The sequence below is a fragment of the Adiantum capillus-veneris genome, chromosome 28, assembly GCF_014529385.1.
Source record: "Adiantum capillus-veneris isolate H3 chromosome 28, ASM1452938v2, whole genome shotgun sequence".
NCBI classification, from domain to species: domain Eukaryota; kingdom Viridiplantae; phylum Streptophyta; class Polypodiopsida; order Polypodiales; family Pteridaceae; genus Adiantum; species Adiantum capillus-veneris.
In genome coordinates this window covers 46,119,163-46,143,830 of record NC_140958.1, presented here as the reverse complement: position 1 = coordinate 46,143,830, position 24,668 = coordinate 46,119,163, and the positions used below count along the sequence as shown (strand labels likewise).

Genomic DNA, 24,668 nt, shown 5'->3' with positions numbered 1-24,668 from the left:
AAAAGAAGCCTAACATAGGAGCAAAAGTAACGATGAATATATTAGAGGCAATACCATCTAGTAGTGGATCAAAAAACGAAAATGTGAAGAAAACAATAAACAAACCCATCACAGAAGAACCAAGAATAGACACGTCTAGCATTGAACATAGGAGTCAGAGAAACACATGGAAAGCTAGGAAGGAATGTGAACAAACTTCCTTAGCTGAAGAACTGAAACAAACAAAGGAAAAACTGAGAAAATTGGAAGGAGAGATGAACGAAGAAAAGGAAACCCCTGAGGTAATATCAGAGCCAGACACAATTGAGAAACCTAGGAGCGCTAGTGTAGGAGGATCTGTTTGGTAGGAAGGGTTAACAGACCAGTAGACACCCTCCTCAAAGCCTATGACCCACGACTCAAAAACAACCAAGCTCAAGAACAAAGGTGGATGACATATCCATATGTAGAACTAGAGAAGCATAGGCTTGAACTGTGTTAGAAAATTAGTCAAACGGCCCAAGATTTATTAGAACCCCTAGTTGGGAAACCGATAGATGTGATAATTGTCCCACCAGCACCTATAATCCAACCGAACCAAAAGCCAACAGAGCTAGAATCTAGCCAGAAGCACAAGCCAAAAACCAAAACACCAGCACCAAAACCAAAGACAACGATAAATAGCCCGGATCAGTCTTTCAATGGATTCCACCCAAGTATACCAAAGGAGGATAGAGAAGTAGATGGCCTTGATGACCTGTGGAAACATGAGAGAGAGGCCAACGAAGCTAATAAGCTAAGTAAACACGTAAATCATACCAATGAGGGGAGAGGAGTGTTTATTCCACCGATAGAGGAATTTGAGACAGGATTTCAAATGAATCTAGAAATGCAGTTGTATTGGGGGGACAAGGGTATGTTCTATCTATAGACAACCAACCCCATTAGCTAAGAACACTACCATACTATATGGTAGAGCACAAGGCCAAATCAAATGTTGTTGCGCGGTCCCATCATAGATATTCTCTTCCAAGAAAGTCATCGACTCTAAAGGGCTGATAGACATTTTGTGGACACTTGTGACATGCACAATAACATTAGCTGAGCTATCACAAATACGACCTAACATGTGGACGATGGTAGGAGGCTATCTAGAAAAGTTTGGTGTGAAGGATCCTTCGACACGAATTCAAGAGGGAATCCGGGAACTTAAAAAACCTCACCTAACTACCATGCCAGTACCATTAAACAAAGTTGGAGAATATTGTGAAGGTGAAGATGGCAACATGACTCTTCCTATAGAATTTCAAGGGACACCACCATGGAAATTCTTTACAGTGGGGTTGGGTAGCCATTGCTACAAAATAAACATAAAAAATTGGGGAAAACCTGCTTTAAGAGCAACAAGAATGAAACTACAGGTTGCAGATGGATATAAGGAGAAACCCCTAGGACTTCTAGAGAAAGTAATTGTCACCTCTTGCAAAATTGAATATGAGCATACATTTGCCATTCTCAGTTTTGGCAAGAAGAACAACTATGAAATCATACTTGGAAGACCATTCACACAACAACTAAAAATGGTCAAGGATTGGAGGTACAACCACATTTACCTAAGAAACATGGAGGAAATCGGATGCCGAGAGTAAAAGGTAAAACACAATTCATGATGCTTGTGAGGGCAGAAGATTGTGTAAAGAACAAAATCTCAGGTCAATTCACAAAAAACTCAAGACACAAAAACAAAAGAAGGCATTAGGAGCTTGAGGAAGCAAGCTTAGGAGATTGAAAAAGAGACAAAACATAAGAAACCAAAAGAACCAGGGATGGATGAGTTCGGGGAACCAAAATGGACCAAGGTAGAGCGTAAAAAGAAATATCAAGAACTCAAGAGAACATTAAGAGAAGTATGGATAACGAAGATAGAAAGCAAGGAAGAACAGAGCATGAAAAGGAAAATATGGATGTCCCTTCCCACTATCAAAAATTCACAATCCAGGATATGAAAATAGTGATGACACAATCGATAAGGGAGAAAAAAAGAAATGAATCATATGATGGCCTAGAAAACGCAAAACGAATAGACTTGGCAAAATATGGAGAGGATGTGAGACTCATCCACCTGCTCAAGAAGTATAGAGATGTGTTTGCATGGTCATATAAGGACCTCAAAGGAGTAGACCCATCAATATGTCAACATATGATCCCCTTGAAACCTGATGTCGAACCTTGCAGGCAACTTACCTATACCTATAATGACACATTTGCCAAACAAATTAAATAAGAGATTGACAAACTCAAGGAGACAGAACTGCATAATTTGCTGACCTGTGAGACTGCAAATTGAATATTTGACCTCATGTTGCATACATAAATAAGCCAATAGCAGTTTGGTAAAGAGTGAAGTCGACAGGATTACGAACATCATGAAGACTCAATTTCAAACATGTTTTCATGGGAATGGCAATTGGTTTGCAATCCTCAAGTCTAAATTTTCATAGCAATGTATCTATGTAACTTACCTGAAATAAGGCAATACCACCATCACATTGCTTAAACTGTATACCCAAGTAATGATACAACATCCCCAAATATTTCATCTTGAAAGTAGCATTCAAGTCAGCCTTAAATTCAACAATATTTCTCTCATTTGGTCCAATGATCAACAAATCATCCACATAGAGAATGAGAAAGAGAAGTACATCACCCTCATGCTTTACACACAATGTGCTTTCTATTGGATTGTTATGAAAGCCTCGTTTGACCAAATGAGTGTTAGCCTTCTCATACCAAGCACGAGGAGACGGCTTTAACCCATACAAATCTTTCTTACATTTTCACACTTTCACCTCTTATCCTTTCTTGACAAAACCGCGAGGTTACGTTACATAAACTTTCTCAAATATGTCACCATTCAAGAAAGCAATAACAATGCCTGACTGATGTACATCCCAACCAAAATGAGTTGCCAATGCACAGAGAAAACGCACAATAGTCATACAACAAGTGGGAGCAAAAGTCTCTTCATAATCTATGCCTTTTTGCTGTGCATAGCCCTTTGCAACAAGTTGAGCCTTATACCAATCAATCTCACCCTCCAGCTTGTGTTTCAACTTGTAAACCCACTTTGTACCAATGGCCTTTTTTCCAGGAGGCAAATCACATAAATTCCATGTGTCATTTTCTATAAGTGCATCATATTCTGATTGCATGGTAGCCATTCATTTTTTTGAATTTTGTGCTTCATCAAAAGATAGAGATTCCTCAACATCACATAAGCTAGAAACAACCAAAGCATAACAATTTGATGCATAAGATGCATATCAAGAACATGAACGAGTACGACTAGACAAAGGTGCATCCAATTTATTGTCACACAAAGTATGCACCAACCATTTTGGCATACCTCTAGCTTGCTCATTCTCAGTCCTTTCCTCATCAAGATAAGTAATAGGATGATCTGTAACATTTTTTGAAACCCCCGTAGGCTATACATTTTCCTCATTTGAATTTACATTCGAACTTCTGCCACTAAAAAGAGGCAAGAAACTGTCATAAATGTCCTGTGAGCTTACATTACTGTCTCTAGTACATGACAACAAGGGCTGAACAAAATCTTCCACAAACATAACATCCTATGAAACCAAGATATGCTTTGTTTGCGGATGATACAACCTGTAACCTTTGCTTTCAACACTATAACCAACAAAAATGCATTTGATAGTCTTATCATCCAATTTTCTGTGCTACGTTTGTGGCACCAAAGCATAAGTCAAACAACCAAAAACGCACATGTGCTCAATAGACAGATTTTTATCATTCCATGCTTCATAAGGAGTCATAGACTGCAAAGCTTTTTTAGGACACCTATTAAATACATAAGTGGCACACATGATGGCCTCAAGCCAAAACGATATGCGGCAAAGCTTGACTTTTGACCACAGATCATGCTATTTTTGTAAGTGACCTTTTTTCCTCTCACCAACACCATTTTGTTGAGGTGTATATGGCACTGTGCATTGGTGTTTTATCCCATGACTAGCCAGAAATGCATTAAATTCATGAGACATATACTCCCCCCCTTGATCTGACTGGAGGGTGCGGTGCCATAGTATATTTTGAGACATTTTCAGCCATAGCCAAAAATTGTTTGAAGCACCTAAACACTTCGGACTTTTCTTTAAGCGGATACACCCATGCATGCCTAGAGTAATCATCAATGAAAGGCATGAAATAAAGGTAATTGCCCAAGGACGGAGTTTGCATGGGCCCACAAACATCACTATGCACAAGCTCCAACTTGCATGTGGCCCTAACTGAACCATCCTTTGGAAACTTAGAATGCTACATCCTTACCCAAAATACAACCTTCACAAACATTTTTGACATGTGCTTCAAGAGGCGGCAAAGAAGCAACCATATCAGATTTTTGCAAACGCAGCAAACTCGCAAAAAGTTCAGGTACCCAAAATGTGCATGTCAAAGTTTTTCATATGAAATAGCCTTAGAATCCACAATCACATTTGCAAAATTTTGCCCACACTTATCATACCAAGTGAGCTTATACAACCCACGACATAAAATGCCAGATGCAACAATTTCATCACCGAAACTGAGATCATGTACTGTACATCTGCCATTCACAAATTTGACTACAAGTCCAAGTCTAGCAAGTGCAGATACAAACAAAAGTTTATTCTCGATCCCATGTACATACAATGCATCAACAAGTGTGAAAGAACTGCCATTTTCAACAGTAAGCACAATATTTCCAACTCCCTTAACCGGATAAGAGGTATTGTTGGCACAAGTGACAATATTCCCACGAGGGACAAACTCAAGAGAGGTAAACAAATCACGATGTGAGGTAATGTGCTTTGTAGCACCACTATCAAAATACCACACATGTGAATCTACAGCAACTGACATGCATGCATCATGGACAACATGATCATAAGTACACTCTACACTAAAAGCCCACTTTGCATCTGCATTAGCATCCCAATCTCCTTTTATAGAAGACTCTACAATAGGTGCACTTGTATTGGACCCTGTAGTTAATCCAACCTCTTTCTTCTTAGCCTCTTTTGCCTTCAATTTTGGACTCTGCTTGATCAAGTGATCATTAGCTTGACGATAATGGCAACCCATCTTCTTTTTTCCCTTATCACCAGAATTCCCATACGAAGTGCTACCAGCAGAAGCACTAGGAACAGAAGATTTTCCACTTGCAGAAGAACCATGAGAAGTGGTTACATTGTTGTTACAACCTTTTCTTTGAACGACAATTGAAGTATGTTCAACTGCACTTTGTTTACCCCTGTTTTTTTTGGTAAAGTCACTCTTGCAACAACAATGTGCATAATGCATCAAACTAGACAACTCCTGGCTTTCCTTGGGTCATAAGTCTCCAAGTCCTAGCAAAAGTTTGGTACGAATTTGGCAGAGCATCAAGAACAATCTGCAAAAGGGAACTGTCAAAAATGCCTTCACCTACAAAAATAAGTTGCTCATTTATATCCTTGACACCAGCAAGGAAAGTGTCCATTTCATCTTCCTCATGCATAATCTTTGACTCCAACTCTTTACACAGTAATGCAATTTTAGCCTCATTGTGACTTGCATAAAGACCAACTAGAATATCCCAAGCTTGTTTTGCAGATTTTACTACACGAATGTGAGGAGCCATAGTGCACTTCACACACAATGCAATCAATGCATAACTCCGTGTATCTCTGACATCCCAACAAGCTTGCTCAGTCATAGGCAAAACAATTCTAACAACAACAATCCTTGCAGCAAAACCTACAACATCAAAACCTTGCAGCAAACTCGCAAAAAGTTCAGATACCCAAAATGTGCATGTCAAAGTTTTGCATCTAAAATAGCCTTACAATCCACAATCACATTTGCAAAATTTTGCCCACACTTATCATACCAAGTGAGCTTATACAGCCCACGACATAAAATGCCAGATGCAACAATTTCATCACCGAAACTGAGATCATGTAATGTACATCTGCCATTCACAAATTTGACTACACGTCCAAGTCTAGCAAGTGCAGATACAAACAAAAGTTTATTCTCGATCCCATGTACATACAATGCATCAACAAGTGTGAAAGAACTGCCATTTTCAACAGTAAGCACAATATTTCCAACTCCCTTAACCAGATAAGAGGTATTGTTGGCACAAGTGACAATATTCCCACGAGGGACAAACTCAAGAGAGGTAAACAAATCACGATGTGAGGTAATGTGCTTTGTAGCACCACTATCAAAATACCACACATGTGAATCTACAGCAACTGACATGCATGCATCATGGACAACATGATCATAAGTACACTCTACACTAAAAGCCCACTTTGCATCTGCATTAGCATCACAATCTCCTTTTATAGAAGACTCTACAATAGGTGCACTTGTATTGGACCCTGTAGTTAATCCAACCTCTTTCTTCTTAGCCTCTTTTGCCTTCAATTTTGGACTCTGCTTGATCAAGTGATCATTAGCTTGACGATAATGGCAACCCATCTTCTTTTTTCCCTTATCACCAGAATTCCCATATGAAGTGCTACCAGCAGAAGCACTAGGAACAGAAGATTTTCCACTTGCAGAAGAACCATGAGAAGTGGTTACATTGTGGTTACAACCTTTTCTTTGAACGACAATTGAAGTATGTTCAACTGCACTTTGTTTACCCCTATTTTTTTTGGTAAAGTCACTCTTGCAACAACAATGTGCATAATGCATCAAACTAGACAACTCCTGGCTTTCCTTGGGTCATAAGTCTCCAAGTACTAGCAAAAGTTTGGTACGAATTTGGCAAAGCATCAAGAACAATCTGCAAAAGGGAACTGTCAAAAATGCCTTCACCTACAAAAATAAGTTGCTCATTTATATCCTTGACACCAGCAAGGAAAGTGTCCATTTCATCTTCCTCATGCATAATCTTGAATTCCAGCTCTTTACACAGTAATGCAATTTTAGCCTCATTGCGACTTGCATAAAGACCAGCTAGAATATCCCAAGCTTGTTTTGCATATTTTACTACATGAATGTGAGGAGCCATAGTGCACTTCACAGACAATGCAATCAATGCATAAGTCCGTGTATCTCTTACATCCTAACAAGCTTGCTCAGTCATAGGCAAAACAATTCTAACAACAACAATCCTTGCAGCAAAACCTAAAACATCCTCAACATCACCTGTATCCACAGAACCAGAATGAACGTCAATGCCCTGTAGAATGTTCCAAACATCCATTGACACAAGGACATGTTGCATCATGTAAGGCCACATAGGGTAATTGTCCCCATCCAATCTGTCCTCAGCAACAAACATCTTGAACACATGCTTGTTGTTGTCAACCATGGTGAATGCCTGCACCTGATGTGAAAATTACCCAAAAAGAGGAGAAACAAAGTGGGAACAACACGTGCTATATAGCACAAACCGTAGAAGATTATAAGGGGCTTGTTATGAAAAAAACAACATTGACAAAAATTCTACACAAATTGACGAAATAGCGTGCACATTACTGCCTATAGTGGAAACGGAGGCCTGTATTTGTCGACCTGCTAACACTCGCCAAAGCTCATAGAAATAAAAAAAAGTGAGCAAGCGTGTGCTTGAGCTGTTGGCAACTAAGCCTGAGAGGATACAACCTGCTTTGATACCAATTGTTGGAATTAGGGTTGCAAAAAAATACACACAGCTTGGAGAAGGTGAAGGAAGCTCAAGGCACACGACAGAGAGTGTATTACTTTGTGGGCAATTGAAAGATAGACAGCCCTAGAGTGATGGGCATATATACAATGCACCGGGGAAAAAACCTCCTAGTGAGGGAAAAAAAGCCCCGGCGGTCCTAAGTGTGTCCACACACATCACTACCACATGTATATGGTAACAGAGACTGCACCTTAATTGAAAATTAACTTTGTGGAAGAATATGTTAAACGGTGTGAAGATTGTTAGCACACCAAAGCACCTGTAAAAAGAGATGAGATGCCATTACGGCCAATGATGGGAGCAAGGGCATTTGCTAAGTGGAAATTAGATTTTGTGGGACCAATTTCACCATTCGCTTATAGATCCTATGCCTAATATATCATTGTTGCACCGACTATCTCACAAAATCGGATGAAACAAAAGCCACACAAAAAGCAGATGCCAGCACCACTGCACAATGTCTATATGAAAATGTCTTTGTAAGATATGGATTACCCATAGAAATTGTCAGTGATAGAGGGACACATTTCATAAATGAAGTTATTGATAATCTTCTTGAGGAATTCATGATTATTCAAAAGAAGCTTGCCCCATATCACCCACAAGCGAATGGCAGAAGCTACTAATAAAAAAACTTTCCATAGTATGGACAAAAATTATGACAAATTCACCAATGGATTGGGACCAAAAGTTACATTTTGTTTTATGGGCATACAGAGTGGCCTATAAGACATCCATTGGAACAACACATTATAAAATGGTGTTTAGTCTTAATGCCATACTGCCCATCGAATTCTTAATCCCAACCTTGAGAGTAGCTAAACAATTAGAGTGGATAGGTTATGGGTTGTCGTCGAGATTAGAGGATTTAGAGAATCTAGACGAGCTATGTCTTCAAGAGATAGCATCTATCTATGCTAAGAAAAGGCAACAAAAAGATTTCTTCGATAAGCATGTGCGGTCAAAAGAGCTCAAAATAGGGGACTATGTATTGGTGTATACTCTGAAACAACATGCTAAGAAACTCAAAAAGCAAGGGATGGAACCCATTGTGATCCAAGATTGATCACTAAGTGGGGCCATCAAGCTTGGGACATTAGAAAAAGAGAAGAAATGCCTAACGGGATTGGTGGGTGTAGGCTCAAGCCACTAACCCAAGAAATGCTACAACAGATTCATATAGAAAAACAACAAACAAAAGAAAAGCAGCAGATTGTTGAAGAAGCCCAAGTAGAGGCTAAAGAACGAATGGCTAAATGGAGACTCCTATGACACCATCAACAACATGGGAGACCATTGCAGATCAATGCTATTTCCATAAATGAATTCGAAGAAGATAGGATGGAACCAGTGATCAAGGTCAAGATCGGCACCAATCAAGTAGAAACCGCCGCTCTACACGATAGAGGAGCCCAGGGAATGTCATTTCCCTAAGCTTATATACATAGCTTGGTCAATGAGCAAAACTTCAAACCACACAACAAAAACTGCAAAGCTATATTGACCACCAGATCAAAGCACTAGGGTGGGTAACCTTATTTGTTTAAATCAATCAATATGTTTACCCACACTGCTTTTATGTGGTAGAATATCAACACCAATTATTGTTAGGACAGCCTTGGCAAAGGAAGTACAATGTTCATATCGATTGAAAGTCCGATCTGGTGCGGATTCAGAATGAAAACGAGAGTCAAATGGTTCCATTAACTAAAGTAACAGGAGTAGAGCTAGCAATGGCAAACACGACTCACAAGGGTAAAAAACACTTGCATGTAGGAAGCATGTATTGGATTTTGTCTCTAAGGGTCCTTGCTCTCTAGGAGGATTACTTTCCTTCTATCTTTCTCTCTCTGTATATATTCTAATGGCTTATAAAAAAATTTATTCACTACTTACATAGTGCAAGGACACTCTAAAGAGAACAAAACGCTAAAGGGAAAATAAGCAAAGGAAAACACAAATGTATCAAAGTGCAATTGACCATCTCTCGTTATATGGATACAAAAAGTCTTTTGACTTTCCACTTCCATGGGTCTTTTCATTTCCTAAACTCACCCTTCAGTTATGCACTTAAGATGTTTTAAAAGGCTTTTTAATTTTTCGAGATTGGGGAGACCTAATGGAAAAGAAAAAAAAAGATATTTGCCGGTAATAATCTCTTAAGTATTTCTATGAAGAAACAAAACACCATACGAGGAAAAAAAACAACATAAATTAACGCATAAGAAGAAATTGACTTAGCTCACTCAAAGCTCTCCATCGCTTTACTTGTATCTGCAAGAACGTTGTTAGAGCTCTGATACCATTGCTATAGACGAAAGGCGAGGCGTGCCTGCAAAATACAAAAAAAACAAATAAATCAATGTATTTGCATACCTAACATATTGCACGGGCACATAAACGACACTATAATGATATGAAAAAGTGATAGAGAGCAAGAGAACACGTGCACACTGAAATTTGTAAATGTGGGGGTTCCTTTGACACCCACTATATCAACAGCTAGTTGATCATGTGTTTTTATCTCTTGATGGATGTTGATAACGAGAACTTCCCTTCTCTTGGTGTGTGACGCTTTGCATGTAGTTTGCTAAACTATAAAAAATGATTCTTATCTTCAATAATGAAACCTTTTTATACGCATGGATATGATGACATTTTTAATGAATAATCGTACAAATTTCTCACGTAAGGATGTTGTACATACACTTGGTCCTTGAGAGAGCTATTGGTTTTCTTGATCATAGTGTCTATTCCGATAAAAGTTTTCGTTTGATAGTTTAATACAAGAAAACACACATATTTGCATCTTTATGAATGCACAATGTCAAATTTTTGATCTATTATGTTGCATGCACCCATACTAGTCTTTGGCACCCATAGTGTGCACAAAGCTCTCGATAGGCATGATAATCACTAATACTCTAGACAACTTGGTTCCGTATGGGTCGTGATGTGATTATCTTTCTTGGTCGTCCCCTAAGTGAAAATATATGAATTGGTGCAACAATAATGTCCGAGAAGGCGAAGTGGGCTATAAGCAAGACATTGCAAGGAAATACGTTCTGCAGGGAGTAGCAACCTCTTGCGTGTAGTCGACGGGCGTGCGTCGCCCCACGCATACATGGGCACATACGATCAAAGCATTCCTGCCTACACAGGCACCTCTTATGATCAGAGCTACTACGTGGGTGGCGGAGCCTACGAACAGAGTTTCAACCCCGCAGTACAATATTTCCCTCGTCTCAATGCAATTCCTGTGCCCAAGAATGTTCCCAGAAAGAGATCCTTGCCTGAGCAAGAGGGAGATGGTGGTCCCGGCCCCGCCAAACGCCCTGCCCTTGGTCTTACCTCTGATATCGTATATCGCCTCCTAGTTCCTTCTGCTAAAATGGGTCGAGTTATTGGAAAACAGGGTGCACGCATACGGGAGCTGCGAGAAGCATCTGGAGCTCAAATCAAAATTACAGACCCCCTTTCAGTAAGTCTATCAAATGAAAAAAACTGTCCTTTCTTCTGTGTGTAAATATATATGTGCTTTTACATAAATTCATAGATGTAGTTTATGTAGAAGTCTTTAAATGTTTGGAACAGGAGCTCCGTGTGTGCAAACTTGGTGCCCACAGTATGACAATTTAAGCATGAAAGTTGAGATGGCCAATCAAATTGAGAACCACTGATGAGAGAACATCCCTTTTCTTTGTATTGACAAAGAGAATTACCTTGATGGAGACTTTTGGCATCAGGCCTTTTAAGTATAATGCAAAGGTTTTGCAAAGACCTACCTATGCGTCTTACCTTCATGGCTGTTTTATTAGTTTTACAGTCCTATTGTCTATCGGATGAACACTTTTAAGTTGCCATAGGCCCTAATTTGTGGTCTCTGATTGTAGCCAGGCATCATACCTAAGAGGAACCTTACCTCGTCTTTGAATAGATCTCATTCATAGTTTTTTTTAATATTGACTTGTTGAATCAATAGCAGCTAGAGTTATTCCATTAAGGCTTAGCGATCACACCATTGCTCGCTCGGCTGCCTATTGAGAGCACTCATCAGAGTATGGTAGGATAGTGATTGAGGTTGCCTGACCGACCCCTTTGCGATCTGTTCTTGAGCTAGTGTGGCTGGCAATTTTCATTTAGCTTCCATTTGCTGCTATTTATGCTAGTGAAGTGCAGCAAAAGGGGTGTGACATGAGGGTACAAATGGAACTTGGGATAGAGAGAGACAATGGAAGGGATTGTTAAGAGTTTGTCACCTCTTTGGCGAGTCCTAGTGGATTTGCTAATGATCATTCCACCAGAGGCATCTGTTTGCGGATGACACGAGGACGAGAATTTAAGCCGTTTGTCTATATTCTTCGAAATTGCTCTCTAAAACAAGCTTGTAAATAGGGGATCTCTATCTGACACTATAGATTCAGGCATGCTATGTAATTGGAAAACTTGTGAGACAAACAGCTTGGCCACATGATCGGCTTTCACTGTCTTCTTTACCGGAATGAATTGAGCTTGTTTACTGAATCGGTCAATGGTTGTTCAAACTCCATCATGCCCACTCTCAGTCTTAGGAAGATCAAAGATAAAGTCCATTTTTATACTCTCCCGAGGTCGGTTAGGAATAGGTAAAGGTTGTAGTAATCCTGGTGCTTTATGTTTGTTGAACTTGATCTTTTGACACACCAAACAAGTACAGATAAACTCATTCACATCCTTTTTGACCTCAGGCTTGTAGAAATACTTTTCCACCCCTTTCAAGGTACTCTCGATGCCTCTATGCCCAACAAAAGGTGGACTCTAATGATGCATCGTCGAGATGACCGATACTTGTGGCTTTCGAAACAACGCGTCTGCCACTAAATTCTTCTTTTGTGTGACATGAATAATCTGGAAATGGTACTACGACAAAATGTTCGTCCATCTCATTTGCTTATCCGAAAGCTACTTTTGGGACAAGAAGTATCTCTATTTCTGATGATCTGTAAACATTGTGAAAGGTGCACCGAGCAAGAAATGTCTCCACTAAGTTAGAGCATGGATAACTTCTAACAACTCTTTCTTGTAGATCTGTGCAACCCTCGCTGGTTTAGAAAACATTCTACTCTCACAGGCTACAACGTGGCCCTCTTGCATTAAGACTGCTCCCAAACTGCGACCACACGCATCACAGTAAACTTCAAAATGTTTTTGCAAATTTGGTAAAATCAACACAGGACCAATTGTCAACTTTTCCTTAAGAGTCTTGACAGCTTTTGCTTGTCTGCACTCCGTTTTGCTTTCTTTTTCATGGCCAACTTGAGAGGTGAGTGGATGGCAATTTAGGCTTAGAAAGAGAAACTCAGCAGATTCTATGGAGAGAACCAATGGGCGTAGAGGATTCCGGCTTTGTGTGTGTCACGAGGACGTGGCAGTTATTAACCATGTCACAGAGATGTGGCAACTGCTAACCTTGGTTGTTGGTTTCTTTCCAATGGGGTTTATTTTATTTGTTTAAGACCCTCTTTTTGAAGTAGCAAACGGTCGGACATTGTATGGCCAATGTGAACGGTAGATTCACCCGCAGACGGGAAGTGGTCGGCACTGGAATTCGTATGGTAAGAGGATGTCTAGGCTCAGAGCAAGATCATATAGGTCCCCCCGTCGCACTTAGCAAGTTGGTGGATACTAGGAAGTGAACTCAATTAAGGCGTAAAGTCAAGGTTGGACTACCAACAAAAAGTATCCGACAGTTGGGCCACATTGCACTTTTGGATGCGGCTCCAATGAGGATAGATGGTCAGAAGACCAGTGGGAGCCCAACGGAAGCATCTCCTAAAATTTAGGGAACTGCTATTTTGGGCCGTGAAATGTGTTCGCGTCATTACCTCCGGTATGACTAGGGGAACATTTTATAACTCTGCCGCGAAGTCAATTGACGTGTCGGTTGGGATATTTTTAAGCGGCGAACCCGAAACGGGAAAATGCTTGAAAATGCGCCAAGTGTGACATTTTCGTGAACTTTCCTCTTGCAGAAAAATGGGTGCTGATTTTTATGCTGGGAGAGGCCTCATTTCAGCTTTTGTCACAGGTTAAGAGCTATGGAGTGCTTCCTTTCCCTCTCATGTACAGTGTGGTGCTAGGAGTGATGCCCTGCACACTACACACTGCTCTCTCTCTCCCGTACGTGCAGTTATGTGATGCCCCACAAGAGGGCTACTCATTTGACTGATGTACAGTTGTGTGGGTTCATGCTTTTGTGCTGAGGCAAGAGCCTCCTTGAGCAGGAACAGGGGTAGCTAGCTGCTGCTCCAAAGCAGGCACTGGTGAGGGTCATAACCTCACCGTACAGGTGCAAAATCAGCGCTGTGTATGCGCTGTAAATTCACTGTTTTTCAGCCGTACGGACGCCATGACCATTGGGAATCGTGCCCTACTGGCAGAGGACAGTTAGGGGACTGTTTGGGGCTGAAAACAGGGCAAAAACCAGTAAATACAGCGTGCTGAATTTACTGTTTTTGGACAGGAATCAGAGGGTATACGACAGTGCAAGCGAGTTCCAGCAGGGGAATTGGTTTCGCGCAAGTTTTGGGGCTGTTATGTTGCCGAAATTTGGCCAAATCAAATGGTATCTAGGTGGATACACGTGAAGGATTCCCAGGACCTTACCTTGTAATTTACCCTCCTAAAGAATAAAGAAATACCGAAAGGGGCGCCAATTTTGGGGCCTATAGGTTGTCGGCGTCTGCTCGGAGCATTCTAGCTTCCGAGCCGTGTGTGTATTCAAGTGTTAACTCCCGTCACAGGTTCTCTTTGCAAAGTGCTCTGTGTGTGTTTTTAAAGTAAAGAATTTCGGGTGAAAGCCAACGCCTACCGCCCTACGGGCCGGTTTCATGGTTCCATTGCCGGGATATCAATCACTTTTTCCTCAAAGAGTGAGCTTGGATTGTTCAGGGTAAAGACACACAGTGCAAGAACGCGGGGATTACACTATGGCCGACAAGGGGAAGGGAATTATGGAAGAGGGTTCCTCTCCAAAGGACAGGCAGGAGATTCCTATGGTTTTTGAGATTGGCGAGAGCTCACGGCCACGTCAATCTGTACCTCCTGTCAACGTGAATGTCCCTCCAGTAGTACAGGGCTTTATGACAGGGCAACTTGAGGATGATGCGTTTAAGACTCAGTTAGTTGCCGCGGTGAAAATCTTTTCGCAGCTGGTGCAGAATCCGAGGTTCATGGAATTCTTGCAAGCGCCACCAGTGCAACATCAAAATAGGCAACCTACGCCGCGTACGGAGCTTGTTGAAGCTCAAGCCCAGGTACTTCATGAGGCGCAGGAGGAAAGGGAACACTCGCATGTTGCGGAGTCGGGGGCTCCAAAGCAGGTTCCTCCCGTGCTTGAACAGGTGGCTAGAACGCCTATTCCACAGGTTATGCCAGTTCAGCCCGCCACCTTTCAGAGCCAGCATGCTGTCTTGAATGGACAGGGAGCTGGATACCAGGCTATGCACTCAGTTTTTCCACCACCCACGGTACATCCTGGGTATTTCGGGGGTGGATCAGTGTTCCAAAGTATGGCTGGTTATGCGTCTGGAAGTCAGCCGTACATGCCAGGAACAGTTTTCGGGGGTATGCAAGGCATCATGCCAAACCCCATGTATGGTACTATCGGCATGCAGCAAGGTTTCCACGGCAACCAGGGCCAGTTTGGGGTGCCACAGGGTCATTTTGGCATGGCTGGTTTTTCTGGACAGCAGCCAGATATCGCACCTCTGACGCAAATGTGAATGGCCAAGGCGTGCTGATCATGCCTAGTACAGTGCCCATGTTGCAGACTATCCCGTATGACAACTTGGGGGCACTAGAGAAGCCGAAGGCTTACAAAGAAGGTGGTGCAACAGTAAAGTTCAGTACCTTCAGTGGTTTCGAGGACAAGACAAAGGCACTCACTTTCCTCCAGCAGTTTGATACAGCTTATGCGGGAGGGAATTTTACAGAGGCCTCGAAGGTTAGGAAAGCTGCCACTTTCTTAAAGGACAATGCGCTGACATGGTGGATGACATTGTTAATGCAAGGACAGGCACTCGCCACTTGGGTTTACTTCAAGCAAATGTTTGCATCTGCTTGGCTATCAAATGAATTTGAAGCCGATGTCCTGACAGATTGGCACCAGCTTACTTCAGCTTCGTGCAAGAGCTTGCTGGAGTATAATAGGAGGTTTTGTAAAGCGTTACTCTCAGTGACCTCCTACAGATTTGTGCCACTGACAGAGCAGATAGAGAAGTATTGTTGTGGGCTGCCTAAAGGGCTTCTTGATTACTGTACAAAGAACAGAGTGGCTACCCTTACTCAGCTCATGGAAGTTGCGAACACTGGTCTTGCCCTGTTGAAAGGAGAGGACAGTGGATTTCCGAGCAGTGATAAAGGAGGGCAGCAAAAGAAAAATTCAGTGAAGAAGCCCTTTGTGAAAACGGCTCCTGATGCGTCACAGGGGTCAGAACAGGCCACCAAAGACAAGGATTCAGTTGGGACTTCTGGAGCGCAGGCAAAGAAACAGAAAAGGAAGCCTTTTGTGCGCAAGTCGCTCGAGGAAAAGAAGGTCCTAATGGCTGAGAACAAATGCTTTATATGCGAGCAGCCTGGTCATATTTCTATCAATTGTCCACAAAGGAAAAGGCCAGCTGACTCAGAGGATAAAGAAGACCAGAAAGGCAAGAAGCCTAAACCCACGGCAGGTTTAGTGCCAGACATGGTGGGTGACAGGCCCAGCACAGATGCCAGTGAGTTATGCAGGGCATGGGGTAAAGTTAGGGATCAGACGGCACTCATCTTCTTTGATCCAGGTGCCAAAGCCAACTTTATCTCACCAGAGTCAGCTATGAACCTGGGCATCAGAGCTGAAGAGATGGGGTACACCGCAGAGGCAGGGTTGGCATGTCCTGGCCACTCAAGAGTGTGTTACTCCCATCATTGGAAAACCGCGTCTGCATATTCAGTCGTATGTGGACACTGAAGAGTTTTACATCATGCCGCTGGAAGGTTGTGACGCCTTGTTGGGGATCCCGTGGATGTTCCGAGTGCATGGAGTCTTGGATGCCTACAACAAAAAGATCACTGTACAGCATAGGGGCAAAACTCACATCTTGGATGTAAAGCTTAAAGGAGAGTCAGTCCCTATTGTATCTGCTTCTGCTATCACTTCTGTAATAAAGAATCATCTTTCTGTGTACTTGATTTTTGCACGTGATGTCTCAGATAATGATCAGTCAAATTTATCTGTGTTAGATAAAGAAAGGTCAGCATTTTTGCAAAAGTATAGTGACTGTTTTTCTGATTCATTACCATCGCAATTGCTGCCAGAGAGACCTGAGGACCATCGGATAGATTTGGTGCCAGGGTGTAGTCCACCAAATAGACCTCCCTACAGGGTTAGTGCGGCGCAGCAGAAAGAGATTATGGGCCAGGTTGAGGAGCTATTAGAGAAGGGGCTGATTCAGCCTAGTTCTTCACTCTTTTGCTCCCTAGTGCTCCTAGTGCAGAAGAAGGATGGCTCATGGCGCATGTGTATTGATTACCGTGCGTTGAATAAGAATACCATCAAGAATAGGTTTCCTATTCCTCGCATTGATGATATTCTCGATCGTTTAGAGGGTGCTGCAATTTTCAGCAGGATAGACCTGAAGAGTGGGTACCATCAGATTCGTATAAGCCCAGAGGATGTGCACAAGACTGCGTTTAGAACTACATTTGGTCTTTATGAGTTTCTAGTGATGCCGTTTGGGTTAACAAATGCTCCTGCCACGTTCAACAGAATGATGGACCGGATTTTCCGCTCGCATCAACAGTTTGTTGGAACATTCTTCGATGACATGATTGTGTATTCGAAGAATGAAGAGGAGCATAGGCGTCACTTGACCATTGTGTTCGAAGAGCTGCGCAGTCACAGGTTACTTGTTAATCCTAAGAAAAGTGAATTCTTCCTCGAGGAGATCCACTTTCTGGGCCACATAGTCTCAAAGGATGGTGTTAGAATGGATCCCGCAAAGGTCGAAGCTATCAAGACATGGCCAGACTTGAAGATTGTGCACGATGTCAGAAGCTTCTTGGGATTGTGTTCCTACTGAAGAAGGTTTATCAGAAATTTTGTAGAGATAGCATCGCCTCTTCACGCATTGCAAAAGAAAGAGGTCACTTTCAGATGGACCCAAAAAGAGCTTTCAGCTTTTAGTCTCTTAAAGGAAAAGTTGACTTCAGATCCAGTTATTGTTTTGCCAGATCTCAGGAAGTCATTTGTGGTCCAGTGTGACGCGTGTGGCAGTAGCATCGGAGCAGTGCTAATGCAAGATGGACGGGTAGTAGCTTATGAAAGCCGAATTTTGCAAGGGCCAGAGAGGACTATGCAAGTCTATGAGAAAGAGCTCTTGGCCGTGATTCATGCGCTTTCTAGCTGGAAGCACTACCTCTTAGGTGCTGATTTTGTTGTCTAAACAGATCATCAGACCTTGCGATACTTCTTGGCACAATCAAAGTTATCCGAAAAGCATATGCGATGGGCAAACATTCTTTCCATGTTCCACTTCCAGATTATGCATGTGGAAGGCAAGAAGAATGTTGTGGCTGATGCGTTATCAAGAAAGCCACAAATTTCAGCTGCGTCAATTCCTTATCATCATGAGTTAGATGACATGAAGGAACAGTATACTGCTGATGAAGATTTTGCAAGGATCTTTGAACAGTTACAAGAGGGGCAACATCACGAGCACTACCTCCTCAGAGATGGTTTTATGATGATGCATGGCAGACTTTGTGTCACTAGGCCACTGCGACATAAGGTCATGGAAGAGAGTCATGTCCCACCGTATGCAGGGCATCGTGGCATTGATGCAACAGTTAAAGCGGTAGAGACGTTCTTCTATTGGCCTACCTTGAGGAGAGATGTGGATGCCTTTGTGCGAGCATGCATAGTTTGCCAAAAGGTCAAGTTTGATAGGCAAAAGGCACCAGGGTTGTTACAACCACTGCCGATTCCGGATAAGCCATGGGAAAGCATTGCTATGGACTTTATCTTTGATCTTCCAAGGACGCCAACAAGGAATGATGGTATATGGACCATTATCTGCAGGTTCAGCAAGCAGGCCCATTTTATCCCTGTCAGGAAGAAGATAAAATCTGATCAGATGGCACGCTTGTTCATGTACAATGTGTTCAAGTACCATGGTATGCCACAATCGATTATCAATGATCGTGATCCTCGCATGACCAGTTTGTTCTGGAGAGGATTGTTTGAGAACATGGGTACTACGCTCAAGTTCTCGTCTTCGTTTCATCCACAAACTGATGGACAGTCAGAAGAGGCCAATTCTACTGTCTTAGATCTGCTGAAATGCTATGTGTCAGATAATAAGGGCAAGTGGGAACAGTATTTGCCTATGCTTGAGTATGCGTACAATAATACGGTGCATTCGTCTACTGGCAAAGCACCTTTTGAAATTGTTGAAGGCGGCAAAAAGGTTCCTCCCATTTTGCACACAAAGGACAAGATCTTTGAGGCAGATCGATATGTTGAGAACATGGATGAGATGTATAAGAAAATTAAAGTTGCCTTGGAGAAGACTCAGGCAAAACAGAAAAAGGCTGTTGATCGTCACCGTCGTGAATTGCTACTATCACCTGGTGATTGGGTTCTCTTAAGGTTCGAAAAGGCAAGGTTAAAGAAGATGAAGGGCAAGGAACGGCTGTTTCCTAAGCTCAGCATGCGTTACTATGGGCCTTTTCAAGTGCTTGACAAGATCAGCGATGTGGCTTACAGGCTGAAATTGCCTGATGTGTGGAAGATTCATAATGCGTTTCACGTGAGTCTTCTAAGACCCTTCGTGGGTGATGTGCCAGAAGATATGCCAGTTGAGGATCAGCCAGAAGTTGAGGAACTTGATGAGATCCTGGTACCTGAGCAAGTTTTGGCACATAAGGACAGAAAAGTTAAAGGACAAGTTGCAAGACGTTATTTGGTGAAGTTCAAGAACTATCCGCCTATGGATGCAAAGTGGATGGAAGAGCATGAACTGTCAGAGTCACCAAATGTATTGCAGCTTTACCTTGAAGCCTTTGGGTTACAGCCTACTTATGCCCCAACCCAACGTGTGCAAAGGAGGGGTAATGATAGAGCTAGTACATCAAATGTACATATGAATTCAGTGCCATAGATGGAAATGGCAAAAGTATGAAGGCCTCATTAAGTCATTTGTATCTATGTATGTTACGACCTTTCTTGCGGATACATGCGATGATAAAAGAGTGTTAATAGCACAAGATCATCAGTGGCGTGTATTTATGGTATGCAATCGAGGACGTTTGCGATTTCAAGAGGGGGGGTATGTCACGAGGACGTGGCAGTTATTAACCATGTCACAGAGATGTGGCAACTGCTAACCTTGGTTGTTGGTTTCTTTCCAATGGGGTTTATTTTATTTGTTTAAGACCCTCTTTTTGAAGTAGCAAACGGTCGGACATTGTATGGCCAATGTGAACGGTAGATTCACCCGCAGACGGGAAGTGGTCGGCACTGGAATTCGTATGGTAAGAGGATGTCTAGGCTCAGAGCAAGATCATATAGGTCCCCCCGTCGCACTTAGCAAGTTGGTGGATACTAGGAAGTGAACTCAATTAAGGCATAAAGTCAAGGTGGGACTACCAACAAAAAGTATCCGACAGTTGGGCCACATTGCACTTTTGGATGCGGCTCCAATGAGGATAGATGGTCAGAAGACCAGTGGGAGCCCAACGGAAGCATCTCCTAAAATTTAGGGAACTGCTATTTTGGGCCGTGAAATGTGTTCGCGTCATTATCTCCGGTATGACTAGGGGAACATTTTATAACTCTGCCGCGAAGTCAATTGACGTGTCGGTTGGGATATTTTTAAGCGGCGAACCCGAAACGGGAAAATGCTTGAAAATGCGCCAAGTGTGACATTTTCGTGAACTTTCCTCTTGCAGAAAAATGGGCGCTGATTTTTATGCTGGGAGAGGCCTCATTTCAGCTTTTGTCACAGGTTAAGAGCTATGGAGTGCTTCCTTTTCCTCTCATGTACAGTGTGGTGCTAGGAGTGATGCCCTGCACACTACACACTGCTCTCTCTCTCCCCTACGTGCAGTTATGTGATGCCCCACAAGAGGGCTACTCATTTGACTGATGTACAGTTGTGTGGGTTCATGCTTTTGTGCTGAGGCAAGAGCCTCCTTGAGCAGGAACAGGGGTAGCTAGCTGCTGCTCCAAAGCAGGCACTGGTGAGGGTCATAACCTCACCGTACAGGTGCAAAATCAGCGCTGTGTATGCGCTGTAAATTCACTGTTTTTCAGCCGTACGGACGCCATGACCATTGGGAATCGTGCCCCACTGGCAGAGGACAGTTAGGGGACTGTTTGGGGCTGAAAACAGGGCAAAAACCAGTAAATACAGCGTGCTGAATTTACTGTTTTTGGACAGGAATCAGAGGGTATACGACAGTGCAAGCGAGTTCCAGCAGGGGAATTGGTTTCGCGCAAGTTTTGGGGCTGTTATGTTGCCGAAATTTGGCCAAATCAAATGGTATCTAGGTGGATACACGTGAAGGATTCCCAGGACCTTACCTTGTAATTTACCCTCCTAAAGAATAAAGAAATACCGAAAGGGGCGCCAATTTTGGGGCCTATAGGTTGTCGGCGTCTGCTCGGAGCATTCTAGCTTCCGAGCCGTGTGTGTATTCAAGTGTTAACTCCCGTCACAGGTTCTCTTTGCAAAGTGCTCTGTGTGTGTTTTTAAAGTAAAGAATTTCGGGTGAAAGCCAACGCCTACCGCCCTACGGGCCGGTTTCAGTGTGTGTGAGAGAGAGAGAGAGAGAGAGAGAGAGAGAGAGAGAGAGAGAGAGAGAGAGATGAAATGAAATGAAATGTTATATTAACGTCTCTTAAAAAGGCGAGAATGACCTATGAGACCAAAAAGTTACAATTGGTGAATCTGATACCATGTCTGAGTACGGAAATTACAAAGTTACAAAGTTACAGAGAACTAACACTAAAACACAAAGGAGAAAGGAAATAGGGTTGGGGGGGGGGGGGTTGTGGGTTCTGATGAAATCTCTCATCGGTCGTTGTCGGATCTTATCGACCTCCTTCATGGTCAGAACTCTGGTTGGGCGTCTTGCGTGCTTGTTGAGCTAGAGTGATCTGTATCTTCTGTTGCAGCCTTCGTCGGTAGTGGGAGACCCCCCGAGGTCGTGGATGTCTGGATCTGCCAAGTTCAGTGGCTCGGTCAAGCAGTGTACCTCTAGTATGAGTAGGCTCTGAGATCCGCTGTAATGACTGCTCCGTTGGCTCTCCTCTATCTAGTGTAAAGAAATCTGTGATTCTTCTTTGAGTCTGTCTTTCCCTTGATGTCCTCCGCAAGCTCTCCCTAAGTCTGTGCAGCTCTAGCAGGAACAATCCGAGACACCTCTGATCCTTGTATCTCATGACCCTAGAAAAAGGTCCGAATCCTTCTTTGAATAGACAGTGGTATCGGCCGCGTATCTCATAGTATGCCGGGCAGTGACATGTGTAGTGCAGCTCCGTCTCTGGCTCTAAGTTACATAGGTGACATATCTTGGCTCCTGCCGGCACCCCTCGAAATCGGCCAGTCTCAATTTGGAGCTGATGTGAGGATGTGCGTATCTGTCCAATAGCGTATCTTATCCCATGAGATAAATGTGTATCCATGTATGCAGGCCTAGTCACAAAGCCGTCCTCCGCGAGTTGGAGAAGATTCTCTCTGTAGAAGGCCATCTTTGTGCCCAACTCCTGTGTCGGCTGTATCCATGTGCTCTTGGTATTTAGCTGAATCAGATCCTAACGTATGAGTCTGGTGATCTCTGTCCGTGTGAGAGATAGGGAGGGTGCATCCAGGGAGTATTGAAGCGGAGGTAATCTATCCATGTTGAGACCATGCGATTGAAACCATGATGTCATCTGTCCATACCAACATGCTGTATCGCCTTGTAGAGCTAGTTGTCGAGACGACTCCAAGACAAGCCGCGCGTATCTGTCCTTGGGGAGATCCCATAGACCGTGCATAAAGGAAACTGATCTCGTCAATGGCTCCACCACGAGAGGGGGGGGGGGGGGGGGGGGGGGCGGCTAGCTCGGCTCGGATAATCTCACGTGGTACCGAGGCCTTAGCCCGAATCATCCGAGCGATCATAGAGACTAGAGGCCTCTCCATACATCTCCATCCATCTGTGTTACCTGATCTCCCGTGGTGGTCTACTGAGGGTCCCCATACCTGAATGTTCGCGGTTCCTGAAACTGAAACTGCGAAGACATCCTCTCCAGTCCTCCCAAAGCTGCATATGCTCTCGTCAGTCTAGTCTTTGATGCTCTCCTTAGTGAAAACACCGGTCCACCGAAGACTACCCCAAGATAGGTATATGCATCTGTGTACTCCACAGTCTCCTGGCCATACATAAATGTGGGTGCCGACCTCTTGACCCACTGTGTTGTAGTGTTGAACACCATAGCCTTGGTTTTCCCCAGATTGACAGACAATCCATTGTCACGAGCAAATGTATGTAGAGCATCCAAATGACAGTGCATCCCCTCTTGGGAGTCAGAAATCAGCACAATATCATCAGCATATAGTAATAGCGGAATCCATGTCCCTGCTAGTTGAGCCCCCCTGTCCCCCTGACGCTCGACATAGTCTGAAAACTCATCCACATACATCCCAAAAAGAGTCGGGGATAGGGGGCATCTCTGCTTTACTCCAATAGTGGAGTGGACCATGTCAGACATTTCCTCAGTGGTGCGTACCCCTCCCATCACTGTCCTGTATAGAGCTAGAATACCCCATATCAGCTCTGCAGGCACACCCATGTCCTGTAGTCTGTGTATAAAACCTGGCTCTTGGCACTGTGTCAAAAGCTTTGCGGAAGTCCACAAAGCTACAATAGATCCTCTTGCCATGGTGTCTACCCTCCTCAATAATAGCTTTGAGTGTCAGAATCTGGTCGAGAGTGGAGAAACCTCTCCTGAAACCTACTTGCCCTAATGCCCTTATGCCCTCTCGCTCTGCCCATCTACTCAGCTCTTGCTCAAGAACGGATGCATACAACCTAGCTAATGTGTGACTAACCATGATGGTGCGATAATTCACGGGAATCATGGGATCTCCTGACTTGAAAATGTCACGTGACACATCCAACCCTATGTGTCCGTGGACAAGCTACAGCATGATCAGGGTTCAGTCAGTTCAGTTAGTCTAGATTAGAAGTGATCTGGCACTTTTGTGAGTCTATTCGTAGACCGTGCATGCCCAGTCACTTAGTGTAGATGCATATCCTCTGGTTGCACACAGCATGATCATAAGCATTCCCATCAGAATCCATCAGGGGAATTTTCTAGTGCATTTAGCCTATTTTACCTATTTTTGACATTTTTCACTTATTATTTTTAAGTGACTTTTGTTGGAAAGTAGGTAGGGCAATTTTGCTAAGTTTGTATATAAGCAAACTAGAGCTAGCACTATTTGGCAGAAGAGGCAACAGGAGGCAAGCTCAGCAGGCAACTTCTCAACGAGACCCCTTGGCGGTATCCCCCTCCAAGCAAGAAGAACCATCCCCTAGCGTTTTCTCAACAAGAACATCGCCATCACCTGCATCGGCCTGGCGTTTCTCCATCAGAAGATCATCGCCACAGTACCCCCATTAGCTAGCGTTTTGAAGACCTTCCCTAGCGTTAAACACATCAACCTAGCGTTTTTGTATATCCCCGCGTTTGCAGATTGGCAGCGTTTTCAGCCAGAGCAATGCAGCGTTTTCAGCAATGAAGAAACTGCAAGTTTAGCCCCTAAAAGAGTAGCAGATTCAGCCCGGAAGGACCATCAGTTTTCAGCCTTAAGAAACCTCAGTTTCCAGCCCTAAACCTGCAGATTTTCAGCGACAAAGACCCACAGAAACACCCCCCCAAATC

The 24,668-nt window shown here is 43.2% G+C and overlaps 1 protein-coding gene across 1 annotated transcript in view; it reads left to right on the top strand.

Moving 5' to 3' along the window:
- The first annotated feature begins 10,718 nt into the window (after nt 1–10,718).
- Nucleotides 10,719–24,668, top strand: part of LOC147420371 (flowering locus K homology domain-like) — a 68,928-nt gene continuing 54,978 nt past the window's right edge. Inside the window, exon 1 of the mRNA XM_086504963.1 lies at nt 10,719–11,195. Within this exon, the coding sequence (XP_086361089.1) occupies nt 10,839–11,195 (357 nt within the window). The 5' untranslated portion in view covers nt 10,719–10,838. The remainder of the gene's footprint in view (nt 11,196–24,668) is intronic.